Here is a 26151-nt window from a genome sequence, read left to right on the forward strand (position 1 = left end):
CCATTAATGGACAGATCCATTCATGAGTGCAGGGCCTCACAATCACCTCCCAACAGCCCCACCTTTCCACACTGCCGTCTTGGAAATCAATCTTCCATGTGAGCTTTGGAGGGGACATTCAACCCTATCATTCTGCCCTTGGCCCCCCAAAGTTCATGTCCTTCTCAGATACAAATACATTCAATCCACCCCCAGAGCCCCAAAGTCGTAATGTGTTCCAGTGCCACCTCAAAAGTCCCCAGAGCCACCCCCTGCCCCACTCAGCTGAGTGAAGACTCCAGGAACACAGGGTAAGAGAACCACAGTGGGTACGAGAGCTGCCCCCTCCAGCTGACCAGATGGTAGGCACCTGAGAGAGGGACGGGGGCCCTCAAGACTGGGTCTACATGCCCAGGAACCCACCCAGTCTTGAGAACAAGTACCTCGTTGTGGGGGGTTGGAGACTAACGGGAGACCTGCAGGGATATGTCCTCCCACACAGAGCACCTCACAGACACTGCTGTCCCTTGAGAAGCGGGTACACATGACATTAGTGTCTCTGCCCACTGTAAAACTCTGAAATTCTCTGTACCAGCCAGGGAACAGCCAGTCCCTTCACTGCCACTCTGCACCCCCCATTACCCCATCCCTTGCACCGACCAACTAAAGGCTGATGCCAGGCACAGCAGGTGGCAGAACACCTGGGCCCATGCTGGATGACAAGTGCTCTCACTATGACCTGGAGGTGCACAGGCCCCATGCCACAGATGAAGAAACTGAGGCCAAGAGAGAGTCACACCTGGGAGAAGGGACAGTGCTGGGCTTCTGAGCTGGCCCGTCTAACCCCAGGGTCTGTGGCTCTCTCCACACACTTGTCTCATGGGCTAGTCTGACCTCAAATGCCACGAAGTATTCATCACCCGGCTTGCCTGGGCTGCTGGCTTGTTTAAATCCCAAGAGGCAGCTCAGGGCCAAGAGAGAACATTATTCTTCTAAATGCCAAGCATTTGGCTAAGGGTGAAAAAGTGTCGGTCACCCTTACAAGGAGGAAAAAAATAAACCAGATGCTCCATAAGTCCCCATGGCCACAGAGTGCTACCTCGCACCACAGCCCGGCCTGGGGCCGCTCAGCTGTGGCCGGCCAGCTTCCTCCACCTGCTGCTGCTGGTGGTGACGCCTGCTTGGGCCTGGAGATGAAGGACTCAAGAGTTTCACGTTCTCCTGCAGATTTCTTAGGGTCACCAGAACTCCTCAGAAGCCTCTGGAATCAAGGTTCTACCCAAAGCGCAGGCTCCTCTCTCTCCAGGGTGTCGTGGAAAGGCCTTTCCTGGTGTATGCCTTGCAGGCAGCTCCTCTATTAGATTCAGGATCAGAACCCAACTCCCCTCTGTGGCTGACAGCCCTGAGGTCACTATCTCTCTGGGCCCACTGCCCTGTGCCCACCCATGGCTCTCAGGAAGCCCCCTCCAGGTCAGGTCATAGTGCATCTGGGTCTTGGTTGGCAGCCAGTGTGGGCCCTCTCTGCTCTCACCCTGAACTCCAAGGCGTTGGCTGGTCTTCACACGTCCTGAATGTTCTCCCAGTGGCTCCAATGGCCCCTGGGCCATCCCTAGAGAAGGTCCCCAAGGCAGCTGCATGGAGTTGATATAAACTCTACAACCCGTTCTCACATCCACAAACACCATCCCTGTTGGGGGTCAGAGGACCGTGGACACGGGTGGGCTGGGTTGGCCTCCAGGCCTTCAAGGCCAGGGCTGAAGTTCATCACTGGGCTTTTGTTGGCACATTGGCTCTGGCTCCCAGGCCAGGGTCCCTGCTATACAGACACCACAGCAATAAATGGCCCCTCTCCCCAGGCTTCAAATGGGCAAGAGAAATGCAACTTTCATCCACAGGACACAGCTGAACCCAGCTGTTACACACGCACAGTGCAAGACCAGCTGCCACCACAGAAGCCTGGGTCCACACTGGCTGGAAAAATACCCAGGATGCATTTGCAGGTTGGGTTTAGGGGCTTTTTGTTTGTTTTATTTTTTTTTTTAAGCCTATTTCAAGATAATAAGTATTAGAGTCAGGCACCACACATGGGCTGTCCACTCAATACCTTTCTCTTTCCTTCCTCACTAAGAGAACCCCCGTTTTATTTGGAACAGCAATGGGCCCAGCTAAATAAACCAGGCATGGCCACGTGGCCCAGACCTGGCCAATGACAGCCAGGGAATGTAATGCAGGTAGGTTCTGGAGATGCCAGCATCCCTGATGCACAGGTGCAGGCCCAGCTGGCACCTGCATCTGCCCTTCCCTCCTCCCCACCTAGAAGGCAGGATGAGGAGAAGCAGGTAACAACCCCTCGCTGAGGACAGGGGCACAGGAGGTGGCGAGGGCCAGGTCCTTGCTAATTCCCCCAAGGAGCCATCTAGCCTGGGCCTGCTGCCAGGCCCAAATTGGGGAAGCCACTGTGGTCAGATTTTTCTTACAAGAATTCACCACAATCCTCAGTGATACAGGTAGGGATTGTTTTCAACCTAGGGCCTCAGGGTGTGCATGTTCTTGGATAAAACTGAGGAAGGGCACAGAGGAACCAGCCAAGGTCAGCAAAAGCATGGCATGTGCTGGTGTTTTCTCAATCCTCACACCAGGAGTCCCATTTAATGGAGGAGAAAACCGCTCAGAGAGGTTAATGAGCTCACCCAAGGTCACACAGCCTGTGAGTGAGAGGGTCAGGTCAGGATTCAAACCCAGGTCTTTTCAAAGAAGCCCAGGTTCCTCCTTCACAGAAGGTGACACTGAAGCCAGAGAGGGAAAGCAGCTACATGGCTAGGGAAAGCAGGGCTCCAGCAAATTCACCCAGCAATCAGCAAGCACGGCCTGAGGAGATGCGGTAAGGAGCAAGTCAGGATGAAGGCTGCAGCCCCCACTTCCTCTCTGGCCCTGCAGCCCACCCTCCACCTGCAGACAGGAGTGTCTTTCCTAAATGCACCTTGCGCCCGTCACAGCTGTGTTACTCAGCGGAGTGGCGGAGAGCCCCGGAGAGGCAGCCCTGGCTGTGTGCCAGGCATGGGCCCTCCGGAGGTAGGTGGTCTGGGGGCCACGGCTCCCACCCCACTGGCTCTCTTCTCCTGCACCTGGTCCCACCCTACGCCTGCAGGGACTTGGGAGTTGTGCCCAAGGCCAGCAGGAGCTGGCAGCTTCCCTTCCGGCTGGCAATGCCTCTGCCCAGAACAAGCCAAGTGCAGGCTACGGGCTCGGCCTTGGCCCACAGCGGCAGGAGCATAGGGACCAGGGCCTGGGTCCTCCGGGGGTGGCAGAGATGGCAGGCAAGTCCCCAGCTTCAGGAAGGAGCCTTCACCTGGCCACAAAGGTGTGGTCTCCTGCCACCCAACCTGATCTCCCACTTCACTTTCCCCCAGGAACCAAAGCCAGAGCCGTTGTCCTGGGCCTACAGGTGGCATCTCCTGGGGCCAGGTGTGTCCTGCACCCCTCCCAAAGGGCTGTGGTCATGGACAGCACCAAGGGCCAGACAGCACCAAGGGCCACCACCGGGACAGTTCTGGGCTGGAGGACGGGCAGGAGGAAAGATCCCTTCCCCATGGAAGAGATCAGGGGAGGAAGCCACCCTGCCCTTCTAGGACTTCAGGAGCTCAGATCTGCCGCTCTCCTTGCCCACTGCCACACCCTGCACAAAGCCTTCACCTGCACTCCCCTGGATGAAGGGAGAATGCCTGCAGCCCCCCACCCTCCCACTTCCCCTCTGGCCCTGCAGCCCACAGGTCACCTGCCACCCACTGGTCACCTGCCGCCAGAGCAGTCCTTCTCAAATGTGCTTTGTGTCACGTGGCAGCTGCTATTATTTAGCCGAGAGCATGCATCTGCAGGTTAGGTGAGCGCCCACTCTGCACCAGGCACCTCACCTGTGTTCTGTCTTACTTCACACATGGCCCTCTGAGGTTAGTGTTCTCATGATCCCCACTTGCCAGGTGAGGAAACTAGGACACAGAGAGGGCAAGTAACTTTTCTGGGGCCACCCCTCTTAAATGGCCAAGCCAGGATGTAAACCCAGTTGGTCTAATTCTCTAATTCCAGAGCTATGCCACCGCCCTCCGATTCCAAGTTCATGGTGTTAAATCCAAATTGCTTGTCACAGCCTCCAAGGCCCCGCCCATCTGGCCCGGGCTCTCTCTCGGCCTCATCTCCAGCCTTCTTTCAGCTCCTCTCCTCCCACAGCTTACAGCGTTAGATTTGTAACTGTCTCTCCCAGCACACACGTGGCCTTGACATCTGTTTTATTTGCCTCTGAGCTGGGACAAGGGCCACTGGCTTTAGGAAGCTCCCCCCCCCGCCCCGCCCCAAGCCGAGGGGCTGCAGACAGCACAGCAGTGGGCAGAGAGCTGGCCGCTCCCTCTGCCACAAGGAATGAGCGTCCCTGAGGCCACAGGGGTCAGCTTCCCTGGTGAGGCTGGCAGTGGGTCAATCCCACATTGTGGTGTGAGGTGCTGGGCAACCTAGAGTGGACGCCTGGCTCCAGCACCCTGCTTGTAAGAGAAGATGTCAGACCATGGACTCTGCTATTTAACTAACTGGCACCTCACACGGCCCAGACAGCCTGAGAAACTCTCAGAGGTCAGAAAAGGGAGCCATCTGGAAAGGTGGCCCAACCCCAGGTGGAAGACAAGGGCTCTCTTCCTGTGGCCCACCCATATGGAAGTTTCTAGCAGCACCATGGGAACCAGGCCAGGCCCTGCAGGTACCGTGGGATTTGGAGGAAAAACTGCAAGGTCAGCAGGAACCTTGGCTGAGGAGGCAGGATGGGGGTGCGAGGAGAACTCCGGCTCCCCAGGAAGCAGGACTGGCCTCCCAATCGGACCACCCACCTCTTCTTGCAAACACCTGCCTTTCGGATTCGTGGGCTGCTGTTTTTCAAGGATTTGCTTTTCTGAAAGACCTAGAGAATATTCTAGAACAGTTAAATATAGCTCTCGTGAAAGCTGTCCCATTTACATGCCTGTGTTCATTCAACAAACATTCTCCGAGGGCCTGCTTAGTGCCAGACATGGGCAGCTGCCCGCCTCAGCCACTGTGAGGTCAAGAAGATGGACCCTGCTGAAAGGTGCATGGGGCAGGGATAAAGACCAGCTTGAGTAGAGCTGAGCATGACACAGGGTGACAGTTGCTGAGCTGGCAGGAGACCTGGAGCTGCAGGGATGCACGAGAGGTACCTAACCAGCCAAAGAAGGCTGCACAGCAGAGGGGTCTTCAGTGGCCAGGGACACCCCACCCCAGCCTGTGACCCAGTCTGCATGGGGCAGGGTTAGAGTGAGGGACAGGGCTGAGTGGCGGGCAAGAGCTGGGACGTCAAGGGCCATGGTAAGCAGTGCATGGAGGCCACAGGCAACTGAGAGCCATCAACAGCTTCTGAGCAGGTGAGTGACTGGACCCGCTCTGATGGCCTGTGGCCAGCTTGACGCAAATCAGCACAGGCCTTGAGCCATCTCAGAAACGCATGCAATTGGGAGAAGGCCGAGTGGGTAACATTGTCTTAGTGAAATGTTGCATAATGCCCGGTGGCCCCCCGCCAGCCCTTTAAAAACAAATGCTTAGGTCATCCCCAGAGGAAGCCAGAAATTAGAGAGGGCTCCTCCGTGTGCCCAGAATGGATCTAGGCTCAGCTGGAAAACAAAACCCAAAGGAAAAAACCCAGAGCATTTCCAATGGCTGAGTCTCCTGGGTATAGGGGGAGGGAGGGCTTCAGCCAGGGACAGCAGGTGCCAAGGAAGGGGGCACCTGCACGTCCCTTCTAAAGTACAAAGAGGGCAAGATACCAGTTGGTGACAAATGCCCACCTGGTAGGAAAGAGAAAGTAAAGACTAACAGTAGCCCTTAACACCCCACCTTGTAAGGAGATTGCTGAGCCCAAAATAAAATGCTTAAGGGGGTGAGAGCAATGTCCCAGCAGCCTTAAATTTGTGTCCTGTCCCCTGCCAGATGGGGTGAAGAGCAGGTATCTGGAAGGCAGGTGGAGAAGAACACAGCCGGAGAAAGGATAGCCTGGCCCTGCCAGTGGCTTCCAGCTGCTCGCCCCTCTCCCCTCTCTCTTCTCACTCAGGGTGCCCCCTGCCAACAGCCTCCCCATTTCAGCTCCATCTTCTTTTCTGATTCTTTTACAGGGGACTCTTGGGACGTCCTGAGATGCCTAATAAAGCAACTAGTGGCCCCTGTCTTCAGCAACCTCTAGACTTCAGAGCCAATCTTGTCCATAGGCTCATTTCATACACGGGGCGAGACTATAGCTCAGACAGGGAAGACAGATCTGCCCAACACGTTAGAGTTGACCATGTGTTACTAAGCCATGCCCAGGACATGTGTCAGCTGACCACACTGAGGGCTCAGAGGGCCATCCCTGTCATAGGAGGTGTGCCAGCAGAGTCTGCAGGGCCACTAAACAGGCCACCAGGAGGCCCCTTCCTCCCCAGGAGTCCAGACTCCATGTCCCCTAAGTCTCAAGGCAGTTGTGAGATGGGCGTGCAGCCCTGGCCCCTTCTCCCAGTTGTCTTCCAGTGACTGATTTAAGTGTGGCCATTTGGCCCATTCCCACTCAATGAGGTAGAGGTAGAAGTTGCTGGGTGGGGCTTCCAGGAAAGTGTATTAAAAGGACAATCTCAGCTGTCATAACCCTTCTGACCTCTGCCTCCTCCTTCTTCCTGCCTGGAACAGAGATGTGATAAACACTATTATAAATTCCAACACACTAAGGAACACAAAGCAGAAAAATCAAAGTAGCCCAGGCCCCAGATGGACAGCATGCCCCAGAGACCAGTACCATCACTTACCAGACATTCCACCCAGACATTCTCTGGGAACTCCAAGGCCTCTGGTTGCTTCCAAGTCAGCCACAATTTCAGCACGATCCTCGACATTCCTCACACCAACTCAACATTACTCAGTGAGCCCTCCATGAAGGCACAAGAGCACATTCTCCTGTGCAATTTAGTGCCAAACATTTCTGATGATAGCAGCTATAACATTTGACATGTTTCTTTTAGTCTTTTCTCCTAGGACACTCCAAGTAAATTTGAACATCTACCACAGCCATTATGGAGGTTAGTATACATGAATCACACACCCCTCAGATTTTTGGACTGGCTTTATGCTTTTTTTATGCCTTTTGTTACAAGCCATGTCAAAAGCTCTCTGGAAGAAAGAGGATGAAAATCAGTTAAAAACATGAACATATATTTAACAAATGTTAATAAAATAAAGCAGGCACAGCAATAATGTTAGGGTAAAAAGAGAATTTAAGGCAAAAATCATCAAACATTTTTTAAAAAGCTTGTTTTATATAGGCAAGCTTAACCCACCAAGAAGAAATAACAAACATGAACCTTTGTGCATCTAACCACATAGCTTCAAAATACATAAAGCTAAAATTATCAAAAATACAGGATAAACTGATAAGCCACAGTGATAAAGCCCTGAAAGAGACACTAATGGATCTCTCTGAGAAATTAAGTAGGCAATCATAATAATAATAAGAAGAAGAAGAATGGATTATACAGCAAGGGGCATGAGATGAAATGCCTATGAAGCCAGGCCACTAAAGTAAATGAATGAGGTGACCTGATTCAATGATGCTGGGGACTGTGGTGACCCAGACAAAGCACATGCTTCACTTAAGGTGTAAAAGTTAACAAAATAATGACCACTGAAAACACTACATGTGCTAAACCCAACATGTGTATGGGCTAATTGAGCCAGTAATCACTAGTTTTGAACACTTGAAAATGATTTGAGTAACATAAACATCTTTGATCTAACAGATTTGTGTAGAACTTTATACACAACAAACAGATAAATGTTCTTTTCTAACATTTGTGGAACTCTGGAAAAAGTAATCATTGAGCTACAAAAAAAGCCCAATAAATTTTAAAATATAGAGATTATCCATTAGAAATGTGACTGCAGATAGTGAACACCCAATACGTGCTAGATATTTTAAATACTTGGAATGCAATAACTAACTTAATCTTCTCAGGAAACTTGAGGACTGCTGCTGCTATTGCTATTGTCATCATCCCCATTTTATACATGGCAAAAGCCAAGGGCACAGACATTAAATTACATGCCCAATGTCACATAATTAGTACATGGACAAGATAGGATAATACCCAGGCAGTCTGGCTCCAAAGGTCATGCTCCTACCTAATCACTGTGCTAACAAAATTGCATATGTGTGCACATATGCGTATGTGTGTAACTTTAAAACACACACACTTCAAATAACTCTTGGATTAAAGAAAAAATAAACTCACTTGCAAATTATTTACAAATAAATGATATTGAGAAACCAATAGGATGCAGCCAAAGTGGTACAGAGAGGAAAACATATAGCTTATAGTACATTTATTTTAAAAAGGCAGGGGGGAAGCCTAGCAGCTGTCAGTGCACAAAGCTAGAAAAACTAAGTAAATCTAAAGAATGTAAAATAAGTAGTTAATAAATATCAAAGCCAAAATCAATAAGATAACCTACTATATTAAAACCATGAGCTGGTTCTTTTCAAAAACTCAGTAAATGCTGGCAACTAATTCCAAATGTTTTCAAACAATGTAAGTGCCAAAGAAAGCAGATGTTCAGGCCAGAGTCTGTGAGACAGCCAACTGTCTCATTCTCTTCTATGCAGTGATCTGCTGCCAGCTGTCACCTCCTGGAAGCTGGGCTGAGGGGCTGCTCCATGACAGGAGACTTCTACTCTGTTTTGTCTGATTTTTCTTAAGGTTTTACTATGCAAATTTTTAAATATATACTGCTGTGAATTGAATGTCCCAAAAGTCATTGGAATCTTAATCTCCATTGTAACAGTGTTAAGAGGGTAGTTACCCCTCTTAAGGTAATTGAAAGGTGGTGCCTTTAACAGATGATTAGATTGTGAGGATTGTACCCTCATGAAAGGATTAATCCATTGATGGTTTAATGGGTGGTCATGGGTGTGGTTCTGATGGCTTCATAACGAGAGCAAGTGAGCAGGTCAGCTCTCTCCAGCTCAGGCCATTTTCCATGTGACACCCTGTGTCTCTGGAGAAGAAGGCCCTCACCAAATGTGTTTCCTGGACCTTGGACTTCCAAGCCTCCAAACTGTAAGAAATAAATTCTATTTCTTTATAAATTACCCAGTTTTAGGTATTGTGTTATAAGCAACAGAAAACGAGCTAATACATATACTAAGGTAGAGAAAAAAAGCATAATTAACCCCCAGACATGAAGAACTAAGCAACAGGCACGAACAACTCATGCCCAATATTATTTCATCTAAGCCCCCACCCATCTCCCTTGCATTTCAGATTATTTTAAAGCAAATCCCAGGCATTTTATCTAAAACTGCTTCAGTATTTCTTAAGGATGAGGACTCATTTATTATATGTAGCCATAATAAAATACACCAAAAACTTAACATTGATGTGTGTGTATGAGTGTGTATGTGTATTTAAATTACAGAAGTACATATCACCTGTTAAAAAATCCAATTAAGAAAAATATTTGATTAGGATGGCTAATATCCAAAAGACTGAGAATAATAAATGCTGACGAGGATGCAGAGAAAAGGGAACCCTCCTACACTGTTGGTGGAACTGCAAAATGGTGCAGCCTTTATGGAAAATGGTATGGAGGTTCCTCAAACAATTGCAGATAGATCTACCATATGATCCAGCTATACCACTGCTGGGAATATACCCAAAGGAATGGAAATCATCAAGTTGTAGATATACCTGTTCTCCAGTGTTCATTGCAGCACTCTTTGCAATAGCTAAGAGCTGGAACCAGCCCAAATGTCCATCATCAGATGAGTGGATATGGAAAATGTGGTATATCTACACAATGGAATATTACTCTGCTATAAAAAAGAAGGAAATACTGCCATTTGCAAAGACATGGATGGACCTAGAGAAAATTATATTAAGGGAAATAAGCCAGGCACAGAAAGTGAAATACTGCATGTTCTCACTTATATGTGGGAGCTAATAAAAATAAATAAATAAATATACAAACAAATAAATAGGGAGAGAAAAAACAAAAAAGACACAACGATCACAATAATTCCTTGAACTTGTTAAGATAAGTGAACAGATATGATGACGGGGGGGGGAAGGAGGAACTGGTAAAGGAACACAAAAATCAACTACATTGTATATTGATAAATTTTTTTTAAATTTTTTAATTATAAAAAAGAGAAAAAAGAAAAATGTTTAAAAGCACATTAGACTTCATATACCTCAAAACATGCTGAAAGAGACAGGATAACCCAGAGCTTACAAATAGGGACACTGAGAACAATGAAATGTTTGCCTGCTCATAGGAGGAGGAGTAGGGATTTGGGCCCAGGTCTCTCCCTGACCCACTCTGGGCTGGGTTCACTCTATCATAGCAGCCTTTCAACCCAACATATAGCCAGATTTTGAGGATAACACCCGTCGTAGGTGAACACATGTGGGCAACAATATTTTCTTGGCCATAATGAGATAAACTCAGATTTATACATGTGATAAGACAGGAAACTCATGTTTGTTGAGTGACTTCCATGTGATAGGCCCTAGACTAGGTGCTTTCAGTTCCCTGATCCTCACAGCTGTCCTAGGAGGTTGCTATGAGCTGAATTGTGCTCCCCCACCCCAAATTCACATGTTGAAGCCTTCACCCCAACTTCATGTGTTGCATTACCTCTGTATTTGGAAGTGATTAAGGTAAAATGAAGTCCTTAGTGTGGACCTACTCCAATCCGACTGGTGTCCTCATAAGAAGAGGAGATTAGGACACAGACATGTACAGAGGGACGGCCATGTGAGAACACAGGGAGAAGGTGGCCATCTACAAGCCAAAAAGGGAGAACTCAGAAGAAACCAACCTGCCAACACCTTGATCTCAGACTCACAGCCTCCAGAGCTGTGAGATGATAAACTTCTATTGTTTAAGTCACGCTGTCTGTGGTTATTTGTTGTGGCAGCCCCAGCAAACTAATCTACAGGTAGATTGTGGACTATTTCACAAATGAGAAAAGAGCATATCATCTCAGTTGTGAAATGAGCAGAATTTGAACCCAATTAGAACCAAAGCAAGTCTCTCTCCACGGCCCCAGCAGGCAGTTACGGAGAGGGGGAGAGGCTTGACAAGATGTGCACCAGCTCTTGGGCAGACAGCAGGAGGAGCAGCTGTGCCTTGCTCTGGCCTCATCACTGTGGGCACGATGTATTTCCTGCCTTGTGACTTTGCCCTTGGTCATATGACTTGCTTTGGCCAATGGTGTGTGGGAGAGATGACAGCATCACAGCAGAGTCTTGGCATAAGAGGCCTCGCTAGCTTTCACTGCCTTCTTGTGCCTTTGGCATCATCAAGAGGAAAACACGCAATGGCGTGGAACAGGGCTGCCCCAGTCAGCCTGCAGACCAGCAACAAGCAAAAGCTGCCAGGCTGAGCCCATCTGGAGCAGTCAAGCCCAGCTGAGCCACAGACTGTGAGCAATAATAAATGGTTGTTGTTTTAAACCTCTGTTTGTGGGTGATTTGTTACACGTCACTAGCTAACTGATACAGAAGGCCAAAGGAAGCAGTATATAACAACATAGTTACAAGCACAGACTCTGAAGTCAGTCTGCCTGGGCATAACTCCTTTCTGCCATTTATGAGCTCCGCGACCTTGGGTAAGTTGCTTAACCTCTCTGATCTTCCATGTCTTCACCTGCAAAATGGGGGGATATATGAAAATATCAATCACTTAGGTTGTTGAGTGCCTATAAAAACCCAGAAGCCTATGGACACGCCATGAATGATAGTTCTCTTGTTGTGGCAAGAAAATAAGAGGTCACACTTGTCTTGGGCAGTTCTAGTCAGCAGAAGCAAGACAAGCTGATGAGATCCTTTCATCCTTTTATTTTAACACTGATGCCACCTCTGCCTTTCCCTACTAATTCAGTGAGGTAGTGAGCTCTCCGTCACTGGAAAATTCACCACTGATGCCATCCTGAGAGGGTAGGACTAGGCTGACAGGATGAAACCTCCCTGTCCCTGGAGCTGGACTGGGGTCCACCATCTTGCCTGCCCCCAACTGGTTCCATGGTGGCCACAGCTGCACTGTGGGCCCACTCGGACTAGCTATGTCTGGGATGAGCATGGACCCCACATGACCTGGTCCCAGCTGCCTTTCAACAGCCACACAAAGAATGGTAAGAAAACGTTCTGAAATAGTAAGAACATCAATAACGTGTTCAACATCGCTGAGGGCTGCTGAGCTGCAGTGAAGTCAGAAGACTGCGCACGGACCGCTGTGGGAATGACACAGTAACCCAACTGAGTACTTGTGCCCTCCGACTGGGAATCCCACCACCCACGGAAAACCCATTAAGAAATTCCCATTAAGACTATGGAAGTACAAATAATGTTCGACATATACTTGATAACACATATATACATCTACTGGCCAATGAGAAGTCTCTGGGTAAGTCTTTGGAAAGAAACAGGCTCAGCTGACACATGCCTCTGCCTTTTGTTGTCTCTCTTCTTCCCGTCAGGAAGGATGCTGGGGGTGATGCTGGAGGTGCAGCAGCCATCTTGAGACTATGAGGCACCAGCCTGAGGACGAAAGCCAAGCTAGGACGGCTGAGGAGAAAGACAGCAGGAGCTGTTTCTGAAGGCACAGTGGAGCCAGCCACACATCTACCCATCTGCTGCCCAGGCTTCTCACCTGAGAAAGGTGAAACTCCTATCTGCTCAAGCGGCTCTTACTTGGCTTCTGTGCCACTGATGGCCATTACTCAATACTTCCGCTTTCCAGTAATGTGAGAACTGTTCAGTCAATCAACATGCATTGGCTTCCACCTCACTAGTGTTTGGGTCCGTCTGGCCTGAATATTGTCCCAAATAGACACTAGGCCATTTTCCCCAACTGCCAGAGTTCCTCAGCCCTTGGGTGCTGTGGAAGTGGTTAGCACCTTCAGCAAATAGTGCTCAGGCAGGGAGATCCCCTCATCATGACCAGACTTGGGCAGGATGTTTTCCCAAGCCCCGGCAGCATCTCTGGGCCAGGCACTCTCCTGGCACTCCCTGGGCTGGAAGCTCAGCCTGTGCCTGCCCTGCACCAGCACCCATCGCTCCCACCCAGACACAAATGGAATGCAAGTGCCAGCCCACATGCGGTGGCATGGGGCATGATGCTGCCTGCCAAGGACCCCTCAACCCAGCCCCTCCTAAGCAGCTCACCCCGCCCACCTGAGCGGCTCACCCCGCCCACCTGAGTGGCTCACGCCAGCCATGTGTCCACTCTCCACACCTCTGACAAACACGGCCATGAGGACCCTCAGACACTGCACCTGCTTTATGCACTTAATAACGTTCCTGGTCCCTGAGTATAATGACTGTTCCTGACAGCCCATCACTTGGTTAATCAACAAACACCATCTAGGGCCCAGTACACGCCCAATGCTAGGGAGCCTGAGATAGAAGACATGGCCACAGCCTTCAAGTGGCTTTCAGAAGAGCAGCCCCAGCACAGCCCAGATGTCCATCATCACCTTCTGACCAGTGTCAAGGGGACAGACATGAGGACAGTCTAGGCATCTTGTGAGCACATTGTGCCAGGTAGGCGCAGGGAATGGCATGGGCAAGGTCCCCAGGCCAGGAACTGACAGACAAATCGTGTCCCAGGGTGTGTGGCAGAGAAGTAGAAGGAGGCAGGGAAGTTAGAAGGGGAGAGGGACAAACAGAAGGAGGGTTGAGGACTCAGCAGGGCAGAGGGCCAGGTGACTTGACCCCCACCATGTGCCCCTCAGCCCCAGGTAAATGCCTCTCACCTTCCCAAACAGGTTGCACCTTGCATGTCTGGCAGGGCCAGTGACAGCCAAAGGCCATTTTACAGGTGGGCATCTCTTTCTGCCAGGTGCCAATAGGCTCACATGGGCCTGACACCAGTGGAAGCCTTGGGGACCGAGATCACACATCTAAGCCTTGGGATACACAAGCTATCTGCTCAGCAAGATGGGTCCCTAACTTGTTGTCTGCCGTAAAAAGCAGCAGCTCAAGTTCAAAAGGCTGGAGCCTCAGTCCTGCACCCAACCGGTGGCCCCAAGGCACAACCAAGCAGAAAGATGTCACCCTGAACAACTCAGCTCTAAGGGAGCCAGGAGCAACCCAACATCCATCAAGCATTTCTGAACACCTGCTCTGGGCCTAGCTGGGCCTTTGCTGCACCCTAGGGAGCCTGAGACCAGTAAGTTCCAGGCCTGCTCCTGGGGACCCAGATGTTTACCGGGGACACTGAGGCACAGTGGGCTGGGAAGCAAAGCAGCAAGTCCTTTGCTCAAGGGGGTAAAGGACAACTGGAGGAGGAAGAAGGAGCCATGGCAGAAGGTGTGGACACAAGACCTGGGAGAGCCACAGGGTGGGGTTTCAGGTGGAGGACCTGGGATTGGCTGCAAAGGGAATAGGCAGCTGTTGGGGGGTGGGGCAGGGGAAGCTGGTGGCCATGGGCTTTGTGAAGGCCGCAGTGGTGGCAGAATGAAGGGTGGGGTCCCAGGAAGCCATATTTCCCCCACAGGACCGAGTTGGGGAAATCCCACTCCTTGAATGGAGCCTGTGGCCCCTAGGTGCCCCCGCTTGACACCCACCATCACAGCCTCCTCCCACTGGATGGCAGGAGCTTTCTCACCTCTGAGGGGGCACTTCTAAATCAGTGGGCCCCAGGCAGTCCCTCACTAGAATCAGGGTTGTGGGACCAGGAAAGGCATGGGAGGGGACTGGGAGAGGATGCTGGGGACAGCAGTGGGTGGGTGGAAGCCACAAATGGCAACTTCCCGACTTTGCTAAGAGTCACCAGAGTGCACCGGGCACATGCCACCCCCCTAATGGTTGACATTACAGCAATGAAAATCCCATGCCCTGCCACAGCAGGTGAGGGAAGGCCTTTCACACACAGGTCCTCCCCTCCTTACAATGACAACACAGGTGCTGAGCTCTCTGTCCCCACTTCACAGATAAGGAAGCTGAGCCTTAAGGGATGTGCCTGGAAACAGGCATCCAGGATGGGCCACAAGCCAGATGTGAGCAGCCCCACATGGCACCGGGGACCCCATAACCTACCTGCTCCCTTGCTCCTCTGTGCACTTTACAAACAAAGGTGCAAAGTGGCCTCCAAAGCCCTGCCCAGGAGGCAGGTGGCACCGTGACCCATGCACTGCCTGGGAAAAACGAGGCTCCCTCTCAGCTGACCAGAGGTAGGGCCAGAGGCGGGACCTGTCCCTGCTCTCCAGACGGCAGGCCCGGCCTCTCTCTTGCCACAGCCACACTGCACCCACCACCCACCACCTACCCCAGCCCTGGCACACCCTCCTCTAGTCTGGCCACACCCTTCACCCCACTGACACCCGCTGGCTCCAGGGCTGGGGGCGTGATAAAGATAAGGACAGTTCAGGGCAGGTACAATCCAGTGGGTGGGTGCCATCTTCAGGCAGCTGCTCCCTGGCCCGGGCTCTGTCACCACCCAGGGTCTGGCTGACCCCCAGACCCCAGGCAGAGGCATGATTGGGTTGAGGCCAACAAACCATCAGCTGGGGGGACTGTCAGGCCCAGTGGCTGACATCTGGCTGCAATGTCCTGACCAGCCAGGTCAGCACATGCACAGATGCTCCTAAATGTTCTCATGTCCCCCACTGTGAAGGCTTCTGTCAGCCATCCATCCCTTCCTCTTTCAATCCACAGCACAGATACCTAAGCACACAATCCTCGGGGGGCATTGTGTGCTCAGGTATCAGTGCCAGGGCCTGCATTCGGGTCTAGGCTAATCCAAGATAGGGAAACTTGCTTAGGGGCACACAACAGAAGTTTCTGTACTCAAGACAAGTTAACGCAGGAAGGGGCTACCCAGAAAAGCTGGTGTACCAACCGGGGACATTAACAGAAGTCTATCACCTAGACAAGGGGAGGTGATGGTCTGCTCTCCTCGCCTGGTCAGTCTGGACTTGGCGCAAACCGACCAAGACTGCTCAGAGGAGAGGGACCAGCCTTATGACCAGCGTAAATGGAAGAAACTCAGGGGCCTGGGGCTGTCTCCAAATCCCTAAACACGTGGGAAGGAGGTAAGCCAAGCTCCACTCAGCACCTCCTTTGGAGGAGAGTACGTTACAGGGTGGGTACCCTTAGCTGAAAATGGAGAACTTTCTACAGGCAGAGGTCCTCAGTGTGAGGACAGGCAGGAAAGACACCCTCAAGAAAAAATCCCCTCAGGAGATGAACACCAGGCTCCCCCCTCCTTCACGGCTGGCCACGGAGGGTGCTCCAGCAGGAGGAGGGAAAGATCTCCCCAAATTCTCCTGTCCCAGAATTCCTCTGCCCAGAGGACTCTCTGAAGAGTTCTCACCACCCCTCCTTTACCAGCCCACCCCACTGGTGGACCTGCCTCCTACCTCCTGGGGTCTGCTGAGACCAGGCGCTGTATTGAGCTCCCTGCGTTGCCCCAGTCCTCTGGTGATGCTGGAGCTGCCTGCAGCATTGTGACTCAGGCAGGCACCCCCTCTGGGGTCCACATTCCGTCCTGGCTCCCAGGGCCACCTTAGCACACCCTCCCCATTCCAGACTCACCACACATCTGTGTGCTGAGATCCCCTCATCTCCTAGACCTGGGTCCCCCAAGTTCCACTTTCTAAGTGGAGATCTGCCGGTTCCTCCTGAGACTGGCAGCCCACTTAAGAGAAGACCCCCCCAACATGCACATACCCCTCCTTTTTAAATGGTAGCTCACCAGATCTGAACCCCACATAACAACTTAGCATTCATCTAAACAAACACACCACTTGATTGTGTGCTAGGCAGTGAGCTCCCTGACACTGGAGGCATCCAAGAAGAAGCTGACTGGTGAGGGGAGTTCAGTGTGTTAGTAATGTTCCATCCCTTATTCCAAGTGCTGGTTACAGGGGCATGATTCCTTTATAAGAATCTGTTGAATACTATACTTGTGAAATGTCATTTTACTGTAAGAATACTATACTTTAATAAAAATTTTTAAAAATCAAAAGCAAGTGGGATTGGCAAACCATTTGGCAGGAAGAAGATGGGGCAGGAACACCTTTGAGATTCCCCCATCAAGGCCATCAAGGCATTAACATTGATTGAGTCTCTGCTTGGGGCACTGGGCACACTCACCACAGTGTGCCTCATGCAGCATAGGGCTCTCCCCACAGCACATAAAGGGATGGGGTAAAAATCCATCCAAAGGAGGAATAAGAAAGTGAATGGAGGAATTAATGAATGGGTGAACAGAGGACCAAGGAAGTACACAGAGGAGTGAGTGACTAAGCGAATGAGTGAATGAGTGAATGAATGTGCAGAAGGGTGGATGGATGGATGAATAGATAGATAAGTGGACAGATGGATGGACAGAGGGATAAATGGGTGGATGGATGGATGATGGATGGAAAATGGATGGATGGGTGAATGAATGGGTGGATGGGTGGATGGATAAATGGGTGGGTGAATGGATAAATGGATGGATGAATGGATAGATAAATGGATAGGTAGATAGATGGATGGATAAGTGGATGAGTGATGTAGGGATACATGGACAGATGGGTGGATGAATGGATGAGTCGATAAATGGATGGGTGGATGGGTGGATGGATGGATGGATGTTAGAATAAGCAGGCACATGGAGGACTGAGTGATACAATGGCAGGTGAGGGAATGAATGAACAGGTGCTTGAAGGACCGAGTGAGTGAGTACATGGGGAATAAATAGGTGGAGGTATAAATAAAAGTGAAGGGAGAAGAAGATGTACACTGAAGCCTGGTTTACCTCCTGCTTCTGCTCTGACCTCACTAGACTTACCTGGTAAAAGTGACCCAGGAACAAGCAGATGAAGGCAATGGATGTCTGGAACTCCCAGGTCTCACCTGATTATCATCCCAGACTCAGAACACTATGCTGGTTGTCTCCATATACCTAAGGAGAGGCATCTCCTTTGTGTCACCCAGAATCAGGAGGAACCCCACTTCTGCCCCACTTCTCTGCCTCCTCCATGACCTCTATAAATGGACCATGTTTCCTGGAGGACCTGGTGCTAAGTAGAATATGCCCAGGTCCAGGAAGGGTCTGGGGAAGAGGAGCTGTCCACGGGCATCCCATTCCTCCTCTGTATGGCCAGCTACCACACTGGGCAGCAACGAGGCATGCCCTGACTCCTCTCAGACCAGCCCACGATGCACTGGGTGGCAGGTTTTCTAAACAGTGGAGTTAAAGGTAGAAACAAAAAGACACAAATGGAATATTCCACAGACCCAGCCCTGGCCACTAAGACAAGTCCACAGCTGGAGCCGATGGTGAGGAGATCCAAACTGCATTACGGAGTTCAAGGCCCTCTACCTCGGTGTGTGTGGCCTTATCTGCCCCAGTTTCCTCATCCGTAAAGTGGGGCAATTCTCCCGCCAGCCTCATGCATGAAGTGAGCACATGTGTGTGACAGCTCTGTGCTCCCTCTGGCACCGGCCTGTTGGGCCCATTTGGCTCCACTTCCATTCTGCCATCCTTAATGAGATGCCCACTCGGTTCCAGGCACTGTGCTGGGCCCTGCAGGTGCAGGGCGGAAAAGACACTGGTCGAGCCTGGGGTGGAATAAGTGGCATCAAACAGGCAGGGAGTGTAGGGGCCCTGCTCAGGGAGGGCTGAGAAAGCTTTTTGAGAGACAAGGACCTGTAAAAAGGATTCAAAGGGCCAACTGAGGAGTGTGCCCTCTGAGCACGCTGAGCCAGGTGGCATGGGATGGGTTAACAGTTACTGGGCTTAGCTGTCCCTGTACTTCACACTGGATGGCAACCAACTGCTTGGGTTTCCAGATCCCCTTACCTTGAGGCTGGGCCTTATCTTGTCATCTAGACCATCCCCAGAGCCTCAGAGGCAGCGCAGGTGAGGCAGGGCCAGACACTCGACAAGAGTGGGAACAACATATCAGAGTGCCAGAAAAAACGGAAAATGCTGTCCGCTTCATGAAAACTGTTTAAGGTTCTATTGATAAATGAGAAAAAGGAAGGTATCCCGATGCACTTTACCATCAAGCAGGTGCAGACCCTTCACCAAAGAAACCACAGGAGCCCCCAAAACTTTTTCTCAGAGGCTGTCCTTCCCCAGGCCAGCAGATCCTGGCTCCTAAGCCGGTCACCTGAGTTCCTGCGGCAACCACCCCGGCTTCAGATGGGCCCAAAGGGCCTGGGGAAACACTGCCCTGATGTGCACCTCTCCCTCCTCCAAACAGTAGCAAAAAAGGAGAAACCCACATCTCCTACCCTCCTTCCCTTACGGCAAACCAGTTTTTAAATTGTCCTCCACAGCTCTGCAGATGAGATTTGGTTTCTGACCATGGTTTCTTCTTTTTTAATGATCCCAGAGATGGTAACAACTTAGATCTCAGATGTTAGATTGAAAAAAGAAATGCCATCGAGATTCCGGCTCTGTCATATCATGGGTAGCAGCTGATTGTGGGACACAATTTTGGCCTAAAGCGCCTACTGCAGGAAGGTCACAAATTTGCACACCAGGGGTGCTTCGCACACCCAGGCCTTAGCCCCAAACAGAGCAAATTCAAGTAAAACACCTACACCCCTGCCCTGATGCTGGCCCAGCACCCCCAGCTTCCACCACTTCTGCCAACAGCTTTGCAGTGGGGCAGAGGGGCTCACACTGTCCTGCTAATCAGACAGACAGGTAGCATAGGTACAAAGAAGGTTTTCCATCCAAAGGTCTAGGGCTTCACAAGTTTAGTGCTAAACAATATAATCCCCTCGGATGAGCGACAAGTGGCACAGACATCAAAGGAAGCAACTGGGGAGGAATGGAAACCAGAACCAGATAAATGATGTAACTGAATTTGCCCTTTGGGGAGCCCAGCTGGACTCACGCTCTTCCTTGGTTATTACAATGGTCGCCGTGCCTGCCGCTCCCTGCAGAGCTAGGGCAGGATTCAGCACAATATCCCTCCAAAGCCTTTTACGAAGGCGCGACCACAGATTCAACGTGAAGTGGTAATTATATATGTTTTTAAAATCCATCTCACAGAGTGAGCTAATAACTGCATCTGAGAAGCAGCGTTCATTAGCAGAAGCTCAACGCCAGTGGCTCCCACCGCAGCCTCGGAGACCTGGGCGCAAAGTTGAAGCACGCTGGAGAAATCGCTGAAGGTTAGATTAAAAATAAGTGAATGCCCATGAAAATTAACCTGACTCATTAATATCATTGTCCAATAGGAGACAATTCCTTGGAGGGCATGGCTTGGGGCTGGTTTTTGTTCTAGACCTAGGAGCACCTTAATTTGCATTTATATTAAAAAAAGAAGAAGAAGAAGAAAACAAACAGAATTAACTGGAAAGGTGCTTTGTTTCCTGTAAATTTGAGCTCTTCTGCTAAACAGCTTCTTAAGGCAGAGAGCTTGAGGCTCAACCAGCCTATTTCCAAGAGTGCAGACTCCGCACCTACTAAGCACCACCCCGTGCCTGGCAGCTGCGGGCAGACCCAGCCCGTCAAAGTCAGCCCGTCAGGCTGCTACTGTGTAATGCCCCTTCTACAGGTGGCAAAACTGAGGTGGAGCTGAGTAGTGACCTCCCTACGGTCTTACAGTACGGCAGGATTCAGATTCTAAGCCGGGTCTGTGGGCTCCAACTTCAGGGTCTTCTCACTTAAAGTGCTGCTGTGCTCGGAGTCTTTTCTCCGTGTGCGTATGTGTGTTTCCAACATTTCTTTCCAGAAAATCAGCTGAAAACCCAATAAAGGGTGAGAAAAATCAGCATATTCCTCGGACGCCCTCTGGTACTGTACTGATGCAAGCCCCCAAGAACCAGCACCCCCACCACCCCAGCACCCCCAGCTAAGACAGCACGCACCCTTCATTTAAGCTACGCTGTCCTCGACATATTCTCTTTGGAGTTTTAAGCATTAGAAGTAAATACGCAGAACTACCAATCAGAATCAATACTGGAAACACACCTCAATAAGAACTTCATCAGCATCAACAATATATTGCTTAAGGAAAACTAGAACGTTTCTGGGCTTGCTTTTAATGCCAATCCTCTCAATGATTTAGCTCAACTCTTCAGACAAGCCAAAGATTTTATGTGCTCGTTTTACTGCTCGGTGGCAGCGTGCTAGCCAATTCCACCTGCCTCCCGTCTCGATCACTAGATGCCCGGGAGGGGGTTGTGGGCCCCCTCCCCAGGAGCAGTCAGTTCAGAGGCATATTTCCTGCTCTTCGGCTCTCCAGCCAACAGAACCCCTGTCCCCCAGAACCACCGCCCTGGGCATCTGTGTGCCACTGCCACAGTTTAAAGACAGAAATGACGGCAGTGACCGACTGGCCCTCTTGGACGCTGGCAACACAGCGTGCGAAGGGAAGGACGCGTGTGTGTTCTGGGCACTGGGCAAAGGGCATAGAGCAAGCAGGAGCCAAGCTGGTTATGTCGACAACAGAAGGACAATTTCCTTCCAAAACACAAAAACCTGCACCAATGAATTAAACATTTGAAACAAGATGACTCTCTCAAAAGTCTTTTCAACCAAGAAGGAAAAACAGGCCGTCCTGTGCTGGCGCTTCCTGTTGCATATGGCACTGAGAAATCCTGTTTTTCAGCACGCAGAGCCTCCCAGACAAAGAAAAATATCAAGAGGAGAATTAGAGAAGGTCCAGAGAATTAAGGCACGAGGGCAAAGAACGAATGGGAAGGAGGAGGCCTCTTTTCAGGCACAGGGGCAAAAAGGACTGGAGGGCACAGGGAAGAGACCACCCCGATCCAACCCGTCGGACCTCACAGGTCCAAGGAGACGGCCCTCGAGGGGCAGGGTGCCGGGCTGGGACGGGAGGAGGAACACAGAGACACCACCCTGCCTCCTGCCACGCAGGGCTTCCCCACAGCCACTGGGATGAAGCGACCTGCTCTAGTTCCCCACAGGTCCCCAAGTGTAACGTCTGTGACTTGGCTGAGCCCCCAGTCTCAGTGGAGGTGGCGCCCTAGGGCCTCACCAGAGACTCTGTTCTGTGGACAGCGCCCTTGGGCGTGGGACCTACAGGCATCCCTGGGGTGCACCGAGTCTACCCTCTCCCCGGGCTGGGGCTAAATGTCCCCGGTTTCTCGGCAATATCCAGACTTGCCTTACCCACTGTCACAAGTAGGGCTGGGCAGGTGCCGCCTTGCCCCCCCGCCCTCCATCCTACAGCAGTTCACCAGCCCTGGAGAACAAACTCTCTCCTCCCAGGGGCCTGGCGACCCCAAGCCCCAGAACTCGGAAAAAAGGAGCCAGGAGGGAAGGGGGGTGAGATCTGGGCTCGGAGAAGGCCGGGGGGGCCCGGAGGCAATCGAGGGTCGGTGCCGCCCGGCCCCAGGAGCGGTCGGTGCCACCTGCGTCCCCATCGGCGCCGCGGGTGCCAGACCAGCCGTCCCCAACTCCCGAGCGGTAGTAAGTGTAAGGCTTGGAGCCCCGCGCAGCCCAGCCCGCGCCGGGGCGGTGGGTGGGTGGGTGTCTGCTGTGGGATTATTCTTAGCGCTGCACTCTCTTCGCGAAGTGGCGCCTCCGCCCTCCCGGCTCCGGCACGCTCGCTCGGGGCTCGCACGCCCGGCCCGGACCCCGGCGCGGTGGAGAGCTCCGGGTGGGGTCCCCGGGGGTGAGGCGCGACCGAGGCGGGGGACCCCGAGAGCGCAGGGGGCGCTGCGGGGGGACGGGGCCCGCGAGAGCAGAGGCTGCGTTTAACCCTCGACGCCCCGCACCCAGCCCCGCGCCGCGCGCCCCGCCGCCTCCCCGGACTCCTCCCGGGGCGCCGGGAGCCCGGCGGCGGCGCGCCCAGCCCTTACCTATGGTGGTGATGACCGTGATGGCAAAGTAGAAGGAGCCGGCGAATTTCCACTGGACGCCGGCGCGGTGCGGCTCCGACTGCAGGATCACCAGCTCCAGCTGCCGGTAGTCCTCGCCGCTGATGTTGTACTTGCCCTTGATCCGGATCTCCTCGGCTTTGAGTTTCTCCTCTTCGCGCATCTCGTGGTCCGACTCGAGGGCGTCGAAGACGGCGGCGCCCACCAGCAGGTAGGTAAAGGTGCAGACGATAAGGGACAGAGTCCGCACGTTCTGCCTCTTCATGGCCGCCAGCAAGGAGCCGGCGCGGGGGGCATGTCCCGCAGGCTCACAGCCGCGCGCGTCCCACTGCAGCGCCGGGCAGCCGTCGCCACCTCCTCCTCCTCCTCCGTCGCCGCCGCCGCCTCCAAGTTGTAAGCGGCGGCAGCAGCAGCAGCAGCAGAGAGGCGGGGTGTGGGGAGGCTGGGGGGGGCCCCCTCCAACGGGGCCGTCGCCACCGCCAGGAGGCTGGCGGGCCACGGCTGGCGCGGGCCCGGGCTCGGCCGAGGAGGAGGACAGGCACAGGAGGCTGCTCGAGCGCCGGGACCAGGCGTCGGGGAGCCCCGACACCCTGCGCCAGAGCCGGCTGAAGCAGCCCTCCCCGCTGCGCAGGGCCATGCGCGGCGGCTGGCCGGGGACCTCGCGAGCTGCGCTGCCCTCTGCACGCCGCCCCCCGCTCCCGCGGGAGAGGCTGGGGCGGAACGGGAGCCGGAGAGCGGCCGCGGGGACTCGCGCCCCTCCGGGTCGGGCTCCTGGGCGGCAGCGCCCGGAGAGGAGCCCGCAGGTCCGCACGCGCCCCGCGGGAGCTCCTTCCCTTCGGGCCTGCTTGCTTCCCCTCGGTGAGAGGGGTGGTGGAAAAGTTTGCGAAGTGGCGGCGTCTCCGGAGTCCCCTGCGAGTGGGCAGGAGGCAGAGCAGGTGCAACGGCCCGGGCAGCCCGAGGCCCGAAGGTCGGTGCGCACCGCGCCCGCTCGAGCGCACAGGGACTCAGCGGTGTCCCCGCCGGGGGTCGGCCGGTTCGCGAAGTTTGCTCGGCTCAGCGCACGAGGCGTGGGAGTGGAGCGCAGCCCCGGGACGGCAGGGCTCGGGACAGAGCGACCTCGGGGACGGACAGGGGACTGCGCGGCGGCAGCCGGCCAGCCCGCTCCTCCGGGGGCGGCGGGCGCGGCGGCGGCGGCTACGGAGGCGGGAGGGATCCCGCGGGCCTAGCGGAGCTGCGGGGCGGGCGCTGGCGCATGAGACGCGCCGGAGTCTGGGCCCTCCAGCGTCCGGGCGTCCGGAGCGGCGGCCGCGCAGCGCTGGTCTGCCCGGGGCGCTATGTGCGTGAGCGCCGGAGGGAGCCCGCGCGCGTGTGTGTGTGTGTGCGCGGGTGTGTGCGCGCTTGGCAGCCCCGCCGGGGCGGGAGGACCGCGGGGGGCGGGGGCCGGGCTACGCCGAGGCCGGGCCTCCCTCCTTCCCTCCCGCAGCCTCCAGGGCGCGCCACCTCCCGCCTGGTCCCCAGCCAGCTGGCGAGGCGGCAGCGGCAGCTCCCGCTGCAGACCAAGCGCGGCGCAAGGCACACAGCACACGGAGGGAGCCGGGAGGGGCAGCCTGAGCCGCCGGGGCGGGGGTGGGGGTGGGGGTGGGGGCGGGGGCGGGCCGAGGCCTGGGTGCTGCCAGAGTGGGGGTGGGGCGCGGAGCCACCGGCCGGCTTCTGCGGGGGAAGGGAAGATAAACGAGGCTCCCCGAAACAGCCGTGGCGGGTGGAGAGTTTGAGGGACCCGGGGCTGGGGTGGGGGAGGGAACAGGGGATTCAGCCCGAGAAGGCAGACTGTGGCTCAAGGGAGAAGAGAGACTGGGCGGAGAGTGGGGAGCAGAAGTGTAGGGGGCCGTGGGCACCCGGCGGCGGCGGCGCACGCGGTCCCCCATCCCCCAGGGCTAGACACCTGGCGCGGGAGACTGTCACTGGCCGGGGCACCGCCTCATCGGGTGGTGGGGTCCCGTGGGCCGCCTCAGCCCCCGAGAGCGGCGCTGCCTGGGTGGCCCAGCACCTGCCATCCTGCGCCCTTTCCCCCAGAGAGTGCCGAGGATAGCACGGGCCGCCGCTCTCAGAATCGGGACCGCAGGGCAGGACGTCGTATTTCCCCGACCCAGTACCCTCCCTGCCTGTCGCTTTTCTGAGAAACACTCCTCGGCTCCCCACGGCTGGGCGCAGGGAGAGCCCAGGACGCAGCCCGGCCCCTCCCCTGCTCGCCGAGCTGCGCCGCGGCCCCTCTTGGGACCAGCCTGGACCAGCCTAGGCTCGGCCGGGACGCAGCTCGTACCCCTCAAGTCCAGAGAAGAGGCGTCGCCTGGGTTTATTCCCTTCCCACTGCGGCCGCCTCTGCCCCCTCCCCCATCTCCCTTTAGGTCGTCTAGAGGCTTTCCCTCGGCTCCCTCCCTCCTGCAGCTCTTCTGGAGCAGTGGAGGTTGAAACCGGTAGGCCCGAGAGGCGGAGACACCCGGGCTCCTTTTCCCCAGGCCAGGCGACCTCCCCCGGCCTCAGCCAAGAAACAGAAGGACACTTAGGGGAAGGGTCGCCCCCCGTCAGCGGCTAAGAGGCCGGAGCTAGAGGCTGGCCAAGGAGATTCGGGGCAGGCTGGGGAATCATACCCAACCCTGGCGCTGATCGCTGACTGCGGGAGCCTTGTCCCCTCTAGGTCACCCCCTAGGGCCGCGCTCAGGCTCCCTATACGCGAGCACTCAGGGCCCAGCGGGTCTGGGACCCCTATGCCTCACCCGGGCTCCCTGGCTGGGACGCTGTCCACCCAGCTTCCAGGGCTCGCGGGTGCCCACCGGGGGGAAGGGGTGCCCGCTCTGTGGGCTACGTCTGGGCCTCCGGGTCCCCGCGACGTCTGCGGGCTCCCTAGGGCACGCGACCGGGGAGCTCCCCTCCCCGCAGCGGGCGCTCTCCCCAGAATTCGTTTTGGAAACCGAGGCCCCCGCGCTCGGCAAGTGAGCCTGGCTCCCGAGTGAGTCACCGCGAGCGGGCGACAAGGATTCCCAGCAGCTGGTAATTAATTGCGCCGTGGCTCAGCCCACGACGGAACCCCAGTCAGGCCTCCCGCCGCCCTGGCAGCGGCGCCACCCTGAGTCACAGCCGTCGGGCTTCCGCGCGGTCCGGAAGCGGCTGCCCGCCCTGGCGCCACCAGGGGGCACTGGACTCCGACCCACAGGTCGGCCCCGCTTTGAGCCAACCCTGCTGTAAGGAAGTCCAGGCTGTCCCCACCGGCGAACACGACAGAAGGGAATGGGTGGGATGC

The 26151-nt window shown here is 54.2% G+C and overlaps 1 protein-coding gene across 1 annotated transcript in view; it reads right to left on the reverse strand.

The window, feature by feature from the left end:
- The window catches only part of KCNK9 (potassium two pore domain channel subfamily K member 9), a 79985-nt gene extending 56867 nt beyond the window's left edge, over positions 1-23118 (reverse strand). Inside the window, exon 1 of the mRNA XM_063080173.1 lies at positions 22836-23118. Coding sequence (XP_062936243.1) covers positions 22836-23118 — 283 coding nt within the window. The remainder of the gene's footprint in view (positions 1-22835) is intronic.
- Between the last annotated feature and the right edge of the window lie 3033 nt (positions 23119-26151).

Source organism: Cynocephalus volans, chromosome 15 (assembly GCF_027409185.1).
Source record: "Cynocephalus volans isolate mCynVol1 chromosome 15, mCynVol1.pri, whole genome shotgun sequence".
Lineage (NCBI taxonomy): Eukaryota > Metazoa > Chordata > Mammalia > Dermoptera > Cynocephalidae > Cynocephalus > Cynocephalus volans.